The 12,054-nt window shown below is 38.8% G+C and overlaps 1 protein-coding gene across 5 annotated transcripts in view; it reads left to right on the top strand.

Moving 5' to 3' along the window:
* The window catches only part of SUCO (SUN domain containing ossification factor), a 40,903-nt gene that overhangs the window by 22,788 nt on the left and 6,061 nt on the right, over nucleotides 1–12,054 (top strand). For 3 of the 5 annotated variants that reach the window (XM_037403841.1, XM_037403839.1, XM_037403843.1), the window contains exons 11-19: nucleotides 828–933; nucleotides 2,847–2,867; nucleotides 3,102–3,157; nucleotides 4,179–4,270; nucleotides 4,996–5,061; nucleotides 7,032–7,106; nucleotides 7,599–7,695; nucleotides 8,729–9,895; nucleotides 10,768–10,855. In XM_037403841.1, coding sequence (XP_037259738.1) covers nucleotides 828–933; nucleotides 2,847–2,867; nucleotides 3,102–3,157; nucleotides 4,179–4,270; nucleotides 4,996–5,061; nucleotides 7,032–7,106; nucleotides 7,599–7,695; nucleotides 8,729–9,895; nucleotides 10,768–10,855 — 1,768 coding nt within the window. The remainder of the gene's footprint in view (nucleotides 1–827; nucleotides 934–2,846; nucleotides 2,868–3,101; nucleotides 3,158–4,178; nucleotides 4,271–4,995; nucleotides 5,062–7,031; nucleotides 7,107–7,598; nucleotides 7,696–8,728; nucleotides 9,896–10,767; nucleotides 10,856–12,054) is intronic. The other 2 variants (XM_037403840.1, XM_037403842.1) reach the window with 2 other exon arrangements.

Genomic DNA, 12,054 nt, shown 5'->3' with positions numbered 1-12,054 from the left:
CATTATAAAAAGAACATTCCTGAACAGAATGCCACTGGAGTTATGGACTGTCTCTTCCCTTGTCGTTCAGTCCTTTTTCATGTAGCTTATGCTGTCTTCAGTGCTGAACTTGGTCCAAAAAGCCCCCCAATTATTTAAAAAGAAAAAATAGTAGTACACTATTGAAGAATTGGAAGGGGTAAGAATACTACTGGTTGGCTGAATGGCTGGTTAAAGGGTGGCTTTATCATGTTTTAGGTGGTGGTGTACTCCCACTGCTTTCCGGGAGTGAGCAGGCTGTTCTGATGTGTGAAAGAGGAGACATTTGCACAGTGCATCAAACCCCCTCGCTTTCTTCTTCAGTGCTTAAAGTGTGTAGATTCTGATTTTCAATGCTTTGTCTGTTGCCTAGTTCTAACTCTTGCTTTGCTCACAGGGGTTTTGTATGCTTTTTTTTTTAATTATTTTTTTGCTGCTTGCTTACAACAATATTTACAGCCTATCACTTAGGTGTCATATTCTTAAATGGTCATATGAGGTGACTTTTTTTAGTTCCAGAAACTTTACTGGAGGCTGGCTGAATTTCAGTAATTGGATTAAGTATAGGGTTTTGTCCTTCAAGGGCTTGTGCGCTGTTTTAAGTATGTGAAGAGGTACTGCAGAGATTTTTGTGTTGAGACTAGCTTTATCTTGCAACTCTTCTTTCGATAAAGAACACATTGCTGCTATCTTGCAACTGGAAAAAAAAAAAATTCTTTTGTGAAAAGGCTTTGGGGGAAACTTCAGCAAATGTTGGTAAAAGATGGGGTTTTGCATTTCATTAGCTGACTCCTTTGTTCCTTTTCTAGGTACCCAACAAATAAATGGATTAAATTAGGTACTTTCCATGCCAGAGATGAGAGAAACGTCCAAAGCTTTCCTCTGGATGAACAGATGTATGCAAAATACGTTAAGGTAACTTAACGCTGCAAAAGCATCTGCATTTCTCAGGAAGGAAGTGTTTGCTGGGCTTGCCCTATATAACATAGAGACCTTTCCAGAGAAATGTGTTACCAAAGCATGCTTTACCATTAATTGCGCTAGTTTCATTAGTGGCCCTAGTGTGATTGCCACGTACTAAACCTCTTGTCACACAATCACAAGTATGTTGCCTTCCTCATAATGGTAATTGAGGGGATCTTGGGATGCGCCTGTTACTTTGTGTCCAAGTATGTACTTAGTTGGTACCTGAATTAAGAAAAATCCATACAACGGTCTAGTCTTTGACGTAACCAACTGTCCTCTGTAGAAGTATTGACCTGTTTTGTCTCTTGGCTGTGCCTGCTTTGTGTGCATGTGTGTAGATACATATATATGCACACTTTCTGGAGTATAGATTAAAATATGCGTATTTCTTGATATTTTTGTGCTCTGTTCTGCCATACAGTTTTAAGTGAATCTGAAAGAGAAAGCATTTGAATTGTTTCTCATCAATAGACTGGAAGTGCAGTTATTCAATTTTAGCTGCGACTCATGCAAATTATTTAGGCTTACTGCTACTGGAGCACTTGCCATGGTCTTTCTGCCTTCAGAATAACTTGCAGCAAGCTGTCTTTTCTCAGGAGACTCAAAGAGAATAAAACTCCATAAATAATGTGGTACTTGGACTGGGATAAAAGCTTTTGTGAAAACACGGGGACATAGCGGAGGTTTAAAGTCAAATAAAATACAGAACATTTAGGTCCTCTCCAGTGATGTGTTACCTTGCAATTATGGTGTGCCCCCAAAAAAATAATTAGGTTTGTGCTACTGAATTACTATTTGTGCTTACATGAAGAAGTAGCTACGAATGATAGTTAGATAACTTCTCTACTCAGAAATTCTGCATGAGTCACAGGATAAATATTTCATATATTTTAAATTCTGCTTTCTGGCTGAATTAATGCCTTAAGGTAGCTGGAATCTTGCTTGTCACTGAAGTTCCAGAATTGCACTGCATGCTTCAGCACGTAATCGCTTCGTGAATGCAGTGTTCCTTCTGCCTTGAATAATGTAGCATGGTAAAATTTTCAAAGGATTGTTCTTGTAATGTTTTTACTTTATAGCACAAAAAAAGTAAGCAAGTTCTGAGTGTGCCTAGTCTACAGAAGAAGTGTTCATACAATTTTTCAAAAACTTTTGATTTTTGAAGTGCCTTAATGAACTTGTATCAAAAATAATGGAAATTTTTGTGTAAGTGTGGTGTAGTTGTAAATTAAGCGAATAGTTCTCACTTGCGGATTATTACAGTCATTCATTGGTAGTGTCTACGTAGTGCTATAATAGATGCATTCTATGCTTGCAGATTAATTTAGATTAAATACCAGTGTGTAGTCAAGTTCTCACTAGAAATACATGGATGACTGAAGCTTCCAGTTGTATCATCAGATGCTCTGTTTTCTTCCAGTAGTATTTCTATAAATTGAAGCATGTTATATTGAACTTGAAGCAGCAGCAGTACATAGAATGCATGCTATGAAGGTTTTTTCCTTTCGAGTAATTTTCTGTAATCTGTGATCTTTAAGGGGGGAAAAAATACACTTAGTGAATTTAACGTACTTCAGTATTCTGTCTGCAATTATGCTGCCTAGAAAAACTGAATAACTTAAATTAATTAATAAAACACTTGTTGCATGTTACCTTCTATCTGCAAGGTACAAGGGCTAAATGAAATCTTGCTGCCTAAGGCAGATGAAGTAGTATTGCAACTTTATCCTTCATAACTTGTCTTAGGCACTTATAGTACTGAATTGAAAACAACAAAACTCTAGTTGCCTGTGGCATGTGTTCAGCCTTTGTACTGACATTTCTTTTTTTTTTTTTTTCTCTTTTCCTTTCTCTTGCTTCAGATGTTCATCAAGTACATAAAGGTTAGCAACCTCTTCTTGTGGAATGATGAATGCATGGGGCTTGGGGTGTTCTCTGCTGCAACTCAGTACTTTAATGCATGGCAAGAATAAATCTTTCAGTCTTTTCTGTTATGGGCAATTTACAAATCTCTTGAGTTAACAAGACTTGCAATTTCAAGACTGGATGTATATATTAAATGACCTCTTGATTCTGTGGGTCTTTGGAGTTTTATTTAAGTACATATCATTCCTTAGGTGGAGTTGATATCCCACTTCGGATCAGAACATTTTTGTCCCTTAAGTCTTATAAGGTAATATGTTAAGTGTTTTGCTTTGTCTTTCTATCTCCTTACAGCGAGGATTAGTGCGTTTTAATAGTATTTGGGCAATGAATTCTAGTTTTCAATTTGTTTATTTGAAAATCTGGTGACTTGAAGTAGGTGCCTGACTTATCCGCTATGTAGCGGGCTTTGCATCTGTTTCAGAAGCTTTGAATCTCTTGATTTGATTCTCTAGTATGGAAGGAATTGTTTGTGTTTGGGGGATGTGTGTGTTAGGAAACAGGAGCATGAACAGTGTTACGCGAGGACATGAGCATCTCAAGGCTGACCAAGCAAAACAGAACAAGTGGTGAACTAAAAAGAACTGGTGTGGTGAGTGCTTTTGGGAAGCTGCTGTGTTGCATGGCACCCCTGGTGTACATAGTTAGTAATGCTTGGAATATCTAAATTCTAACAACGTTGTGTGTGTGCATTTCGGAGAATATTCAGTCTCTGTACTGCTCCTAAAAAAACCAAACGGATTTCAGTTCTACTGTCAAAGCAATGCCAGGATTTGAACCTGGGAACTCTACAAGTCAAACTACTTCTGGTTGGCAAGACTGCTTTAAATTGGATTGATTTGATTTTATTTTGGCAGAGTAGGTCAAAGAGAATGTAGTACGCAAAGTGAGGTAGTCATGAATACGTACTCCTAAAGTGAGTCAAAGGTGAAGCTGAAGAGGAGGAGTAAGATCTCATTAAGAGCTTAAGGCAAGGAGGTCTAGGTATGAGCTCAAGTTAAAAAGGAGGAAAAGTTGCTGGAAGTACTAGAATTAAAAACAGGATCTTGTTTTGGTGCAGACTTGAAGGTATGTGATGGACTCTGGATATGAGTTTGGGGAAAAGCAGCATACCTGCTGCTTGATCTTGGTTAACTGAAGGCAACTATTGCTTATCTGATTTGCTATGTGTTATATAATGTTAATACTGCTTGTCTAATTACCCATTATGTCAAGTAATTACACGACTAATAGACTAATACAAGGTTTTTATTTTACACCTTTGTTTATAGGGTATTTGGTACTAGCATGGTTGAAGAGTATGAAGAAATAGCTGATTCTCAGTATCAGTCTGAACGACAAGAACTCTTCGATGAAGATTATGGTAAGCAAATAATTTCTGCGTTTTTAGCCATTCAGACATGTTTTGTGCTAGTTTGGTGGCTTGTTTCCTGCATATGATAAATTGCTTGTCTGCCAAATTTACTCTTTAGTCTTGCTGACTATTTTGGTGTTTGTAGGCTTATCCAACAATCCTTTTAAGTTTTAAACAGTGGTATAACTTTGGAGAGTTAATTTAAAATGCTAGCAATAAGTTTCTATTTCACTTGGCAGGCTAGGCAATATCTTCATGTGCTGACAGCAGTAAAGGGTAACTAAAATAATCAAAGCAGCTCACATTGAAGCAGCTATATTCTTAGTGTCCATTGCCCTTTTCCTGAGATTGTATGATCAGTGCTGCAAGCAGTTGGGAAGGTGCTTGCTTCGGCTTGCAGGCTTTGCGTTTAAATAAAAAAAATATGAAAACACTTACCTCCAGCCATCATGAGGAGGAGGGGGGAAAAACCCCTGTATGAAGCTCAATGAGCTGTTTGCCTTATCTATGCCATGAATCCTGGCAAAACTGAAGCCTGAACCTCTTTGGGTTTCTGATTGCTTGGAACTTGACATTTCAGTATGTAATCTCTGACCTTTAAGTTTATTTCTGTAGTTTTATTTTCACACTGTCAAACTGACATGGTTGAATGATATGTTAAATCTTGAGGTTTATTTTCTTTGCCCATGATACATCTAATATTGGTAGTCATAAGTGGTGTTCTTTATCCATAGATTATCTATTGGATTACAATACAGGGGAAGAAAAATCTTCAAAAAATCTCCTTGGTTCTGCTACAAGTGAGTATGGTTGATTAGAAAAACTATGGCTGTGCTGAAACAAAACAAGCTAATTGAAAGTGGAATGACATTTTGTCATGCAGCAGCTATGACTTCCATATTTTTCTGCTGAAATGATTTGTGTTTCCTATTTAACTGCATATGAATAAACAGTAACAATTTGAAGTTGAGGTATCGTTCTTAGTGTTCTAAAAATAGACCTTTCCAGCTCTAAGGATCACTCTTCTTGAAGCTTTGCTTTCTGTACTTAAGGTTTCTGAGCAGTTAAAACAGTATGAATGTTATAGGGGGCTGTAAGTAACCAGTACTAAAGTGCTGTAGAACCTTAATTATTCAAAACTTGGAAATCTGTGCTTAATTGAAATGCCTTATTTATAGGAGGCAATATAAAGATTTACTTTGTTCAGCTTGAAAGGAAGAGATGGAGAGCACTGTTTGAGACTGCTTTGTGTAATATTGTAGCTTCTGTGTTCTTCATAAGAGCTATACTTTTTTAGAGAGAGCTAATCGTTCTTGACTGTGTCTTGTCTTTTTTTCATTGGAAAAGCTCTATGTGTGGGGTTTGTTTTGCTAAGAATACTTCAGTTTTAATGGCATTCTTAACCACTGAATTATTTATGATAGTATCAGCTGCCACACCAGTTCTTCTAAAGCGCTTTTACGCTGTACCACTCTTCCTTCTGTCCCAGTTAGTGAAGATTTGTTACCGTAGTGTAGACTTGCACTCCAAATGAATGCTGTTTGGGCTCAGGCTTTCCTTTCATCCCATAATGGATCAGAGCTGCAGAGTTCTTCGTCACTATTTCTTAGAATGTAGTTGTCATTTCACAAAAAGGTCACAGCTAGGAATGTCGCACAGCTTAGTGCAGTTTTCAGAAGGGAAATACTGGAAAGGCCAGTTGATCTCTAGACGCTATCCTCTCACTGAGGAGAGAAAGCGGTATATTCTTTCCTGACACTATTTATCTCTTAACTGTGACTTTCAAAGTTTCTGTCTTCATACTGTCCTGATGAGGCATATTCACATGTTCTGTCTGCAAGTGCAGTATTGCAGGTTTTTTTGTTCGTTGTCTGAAAAATGCAGTGACTTTTCTATTGTTTTTTTAGAGTTCTAAAGCTAAGGTTAGAAGATTGGAAACACCTGTTACTGGCAGTACTTTAGAAAGACGGCTGAGCACTGAAACAGTGCAGTGATTGTTACTTATTCTTAAAAATATATCTAAACCAGATCTGTGAACATTTGTTACAGCTTTCTTCCAGTTGCCTTGACCGATCTAGATTGCATTGAAGTAACAAGATTATGAAGTCTAGATTTTCTTCTTCAAATCTTAAAATATTTTGAATTTTTATGTTGCAGCAGTATTGGAGCCGAAAGTAAGGTTCAGGATTAAGAAGGGAGGTATGATGCAAAATGCCAGAGTCCAGCTTTATTTGAATGAATCTAGTTTTTTGTCTGTCCTGCTGTGGACACCCTGTGTCCAAAGGCAGAAGTCTCTCGCTTGTTTAGCAAATGACATTTCTTGACTTGGTTCTTTAGTGCTATTACAACAAATGATCCAGCCTGTCGTTATTAGAGCTCCTCTGAGTGTTCAGCCTCTAGATCTCTGGCTTGGAACCTCCGTCAGTGGTTCACACACTTAAGTTGCCAGGAAATTCCATGCTTAAGTATTTGTGTTTGCCTTACTGTTCCTTGGTTTCAATGGACTAATGATCAGTGAGAACTTCTTGCAGAAGCTAGAAGGTTTAGCTGGTAAAAGTTAGATACAGACTTTCAAATACAGGTTTCTAGCTTATAAACTTAACCTTTAAAAGCAACAGATGCATCCACTGTAATAGAACAACTGGATTTTTCTACATCCTTATGCTGGGATGCATTTCAAGCAAATGCTACAAAATAGCAGATCTCTCAGTGGTGCTAATCTCTGGGCCCTCTGAATATGTCTTCTCTGAGTAGTTGTTTTCTCTTTTAGATGCCATCCTAAGTATGGTGAATATTGCTGCTAATATGCTCGGAGCCAAAACTGAGGAGTCAGCTGAAGCTGAAGGTATTATGATTGCTTTAGATGAAAAGCATTCTGGAAACTTGTCATTTCTCTTTATTTTGTTTAATTTGTGAGGAGTTGGATGATCTATGTTTATATGACTTTTTTTTCACATTTTATGGCATACTCAATTAGTGCCATAGAATTCTTATCTTACTGACTGTGAAAAGTGGAACAAAGATGCTGAATTTGCTGAGAAGGGAACAGACAGAAAGATAATGTGTCTATTTCTTCAGCTATATTTGGAGATCTTCAGTCTCTCTGTTGCCCAGCCTCAGTTGTGAAGTCATAAGTTGCTGCTTCTTTCTGGAAATATTTTGAGATATGTCTATTACATTGTAGACATAAACTGTCAGCAGCACTTTCATTCAAGTAACTTTGACACCTGCAGTTAATTTGGTAGTGCAGTTAATAATCTGTAAAAAACAATCTCAGAATTCATTGAAAACAAATGTGGTTCTTAAATCTATGTTCACGTCTTCTTCCTTCCTGCAGCAGGAAACAAAAGTGTGTCTGAAAATGTCACTGCCACCCCTGCAACTTCAACAGCTGCACCAAGACTGCCTGAACCAACTCCTGTTCCTTCACCAGAGTAAGTGGTTGATGTTGGGTTTTTTCATTGTGTACTTAGCAGAGACTAACATGCACCAGCCTGGAATCTTTGGTAGTAGAATGCTTGGGTACAGCATACTATCTTAAACGAGTAAAAAGGCAAGTACTTGATGAAACTTGTAGTATGGTAATGTACTAACCAGGGAAATGTATTGCTTTAGTTATTGTTCATAGCTATTTCCATTATGATATATTTTGTTTTGACACTTGACTGAATGTCAAAATACATCACTTTCTCAAGTGTTTCTCTTTGTTTACAAGAAGTAGAAGTGTTTTGTTCTTGGCTATTGAGGATTTCTTAGATGGAAACTGACTTAATATTCTTCCAGGTTGTCTCCTGCAAAGGAGCCTAGTTAGGAACATAAGCTCTATCGCTGAAACTTCGATTAAATTGTATGTGCAAAAGTTCTGCTTTAGAAGCTTATTTTTTGCTAGGCTTTTCTCGATGGAAAACTTGTATGCAAAGATAGGGAATTAAGTTGGGAGGAAGAGTTGTATTTAGATAATCGGGGGGTGGGGGTGTTCAGTTAATTTCAACTGTTCAGATTTGACTACTTAGAGTTGTGGCTAGCTCTTAAATGTTAAGATGTGACTTGTGCTGAATTTAGTGGTTTTATGGTTTCCTAGTGCTCTGATTTGTTGAGAGACCGAGGAAGGTCAGCGGGAGGGTTGTAAATCTTGCATTTGACTGCAGCAGAAGAGTAAGATGCTTGCTATGTAAGAACCGAGTGATATCTGAACTGGTGACTTTTTTTTCAGAGGTGAGGGAAGGGGGCAATATCTGATTGAGAAGGCTTGCTGTTTCAGAAGCAAGGGTTGAAATACATTGAAATCGGAGTTGAAAACCACCAGAGAAAATACTAACTTACAGAATTTCTGACCATATCCAAACCAGCATTTGGTCACTGGAATCAGCTTTGCTAATTTTCTAAAAGATCCTACTTTTGCAGTCTGCCAGAGCAGGCATGTAAAACTGTTGAAGTAACATCCTATCTCTAACTCCTTTATTGTAGACTTGTTACTACAGATATTCCACAGATCGATAAAGAGCAAATAATTGTGGATTTGACAAAAGAAAGTCCTATTGTTCAGCTAGTGCAAGAGTATGAAGAAGATACAAGCAGGTCAACAGTAACCTTGCTGTCCAGTGATGAACAGGAAGAAGAAGCATCGGCATGGTTTGAACTTGAGACAGAACAGTACTGCAGTGACATGGCAACAGTGTGTTGTATTTCCACCTTTTCCGAATATCTGTTTAAATGGTGTTCAGTTGCAGTAGCCATGCATCGGCAGCGTAGTAAAACTGAAGGTCAGCAAGGGGAAGGTTACTCAGCTGATGTTCAGCAGCCACAGCTGGTTCTGACTGAATCCATACATACCTCAATAGATGAGCCTCTGCCTGAGCAGCTGGACAGCAAAGTTGAAAGACCACCTGGATCTACTGTTGCAGTTGACTTCAGCAGTATGGTCCATGAGGAGATCAGTAACGAGACCACAGATTCAATAGAACTGGAGCCAAGCCATCCTCAAACTGTCTCTCAGTCCATCCTCTTAGAAGTTACTTCTGAAGTTAAGCCATTGCCAACAACAGACGTGGTGATGGAGCCTGCAAAAGATGATCCAGGCCACGCAGCACCGCGGGTAACTTCGCAGGTGGATACAGCTGAGATCAGACCAGAAACAGAAAAGGCTGAGAGCTCTGTGGCAGAAGAAAGCCCTGCAGCTTCTGAGACCAGTGGGGCCACTGAGCTAAAGGAGACGAGCACAAGAGAGACTGTTGCTACACCAGTGATTTCAAAGCCTACAGAGACTGTTCTGCTGCCTGAATATACAGCAGACATCTTAGCCAGCGATGCTGGGGAAGGAAGGGAAAGCACTCCAGATGTGCAGAAACCTGTCTTGCCTCCTGTTGAGTCTTCTGTGTCTGCCGAAACAAAGGAGGATGATCAGGCAACTGAAGAAGCTTTAATGGCAATTCCGGTCTCTGGGGGACCGCAGAGGACAGCTACAGACTTCTATGCTGAATTGCAGAATTCAACAGATCTAGGCTATGCTAATGGGAATCTTGTTCACGGATCTAATCAAAAGGAGTCTGTCTTCATGCGCCTTAATAATCGCATAAAAGCCCTAGAAGTAAACATGTCTCTCAGCAGCCGTTATTTAGAAGAACTTAGTCAGAGGTAAGTCTGAGGAAGGCTGGTAAGTCTGCCGTAAGTAAACATGATTTTAGCCAGCTATGCGAAAGAGTATAACAGGTATGGAGAGTAGTACAGCAGAAGCAGAGTATAACATAAATCACAGCATAAAGCTTTATGGAAAACTGAGAACAGTACCTAACCCTTGGTGTCTGCGGGTGGTGGGGGTTCCCTTTCTTTATTTCATTTACAATCACATTTTATTTTGTTTTGAGAAGTATTGCTGTGGGGTTTTTTAAAAGGAAAAAGTGTTGCCAGGATGTAAGCACTAATGCTGCCTTTCAACAAAAAGGGATGTTCTGCTGTTGCTGTTAAACTGAGTGACACAGACCCACAATGACTTTGCTGCATTGATTGTTTCCACTTAAACTGCCGTGTTATCTGCAATAACCCTTGCTGAAGAAGGGAGCATGGAGAGGGAACAAAGAACTTTCTGTGAGGGATGTATGTATATATCTGTGGTGCTCCTTAGCCACAGGAAAATCAGGAAATACACACATTTCAGAATTAGTTCCAAGGAAGGAGCTCTTTGTTGTCTTTACTGATGTGTCTGTCTTGGCAGTCAGTGTTTGCAGAGAATTCTCTCTCCATAGTGAATTCCAGTAAATTGGTGCTAAGCTCTGAGTTTTTGAAATAGATGTGACTTTAACTTTGGAAAAAAAACCCACAAAAAAACCTGGAAGGAGATGCATCTGTAGTTTGTGTGAAATTTAAAAGGAAATACCACTTGATATTTAAATAAAACTTACTTGGGCAAAGAAGATTTTGGCTGATGTAGTCATATTTTCTGAAGATGTGTCTAATGCTGAGGAATTTTTATGAACCTGCATTTCGGACCCTTATGCTCTTTGTTTTAGGTACCGAAAGCAAATGGAAGAAATGCAGAAGGCTTTCAATAAAACAATAATAAAACTTCAGAACACTTCAAGAATAGCGGAAGAGCAGGTACGGTTTGTTGGAGTACTTAACTGTTTTCCTAATTAGGAAAGTTTACTTTTAAGAAAGAGTTGCAAGGAGGTGCAGAAATCTGCTTTCAATTGAAGATTTTTGTTAGCTGCCTATCTGCCTTTTAAAAGCATACATTCCGTGCTTCCCAATTTTTTTCTCTGTAATAAAATTTGTAGATGTTCTCAATTGTTTTAGAGTTAAGGCATTTCCAGCTGTTTCCTGATTTATTTTTTTTAAGAAAAATTTCCTTGTTATTTGAAGGAAAAAAAAAAAACCCACCCCGTTGTCAGCTGGTCATGACTAAAACCCTTAAATGTCTTTGTCAATAAAAAAGTTACCGAGGTTACTTCCAGCCCTTGTTTCTTGGTTGTAGCTGCTCTCGAAACCTTCTGGTTTTTCTGTTTTATAAACTTGGTTTGTTTTCCATCTCTGATTTAAAGTACAGAGAAATGATTGTGTTGATGCTGCTGAAGAGACCTAGCCTTTAGAAAGGGAGAGGGGTACAGTAGTGGCTTATGCCAAATTTGCATTTGACAGTGTAGTTAGTTCATTCTTTAAAATGTGATTTAAGGAGGTGGGAGCTGAAGGTTTTCCCTGCTCTGCCACCCTGGCTTCACTGAGCAGCTGTGAAATATAGCACTAACTGCAGTGCTGAAAAATCACTAAAGCAACGGTTCGTGTGGCATAGCAGACTTAACCCCAAACTGGAAATATCTGAAGTGTAGTCCCAGGCCTGTAGCTTGCTTATCCATCAACAGTGAAGAAAATTGCAACTACCCTGAGCTCATGTGCGTGCTCTTTTCTGCCTTTTTTTTTTTTTTTTAAATACTATCAAATGCTGGTCAGTCTGAGGTGTGACTCTTGGTTAACCTCCCTGATGGTCTGCTCACCTTTCTTAATCCTGTTGGGGCTCTTGCTGGGAAGGAGATGGTAGCTGCAAAGGACTTGTTCCTGGCTGTCTCAGCCTCCTGTCATTAAGAGGCTGGCTGCCTGATCCCAAAACAGAAGCTGTGTCATCCCTTAGATTTCAGCTCTGCCTGGTCATCTGCACGTGGATTTTGTGACATGATGGTACTCGGCTTCCTGGTAGTCATTGTGTGGAGCTGGCTATTGAGCCTGCCTTTAATAAAGATAACAGAAGTCACTGTAATGAAATGCACTTGGCATGTAATGTTACACAACGTTATTTGATAGGT

This window comes from Falco rusticolus, chromosome 11 (genome assembly GCF_015220075.1).
Source record: "Falco rusticolus isolate bFalRus1 chromosome 11, bFalRus1.pri, whole genome shotgun sequence".
Classification (NCBI taxonomy): Eukaryota; Metazoa; Chordata; class Aves; order Falconiformes; family Falconidae; genus Falco; species Falco rusticolus.
This window is presented reverse-complemented; position numbering and strand designations above follow the sequence as displayed.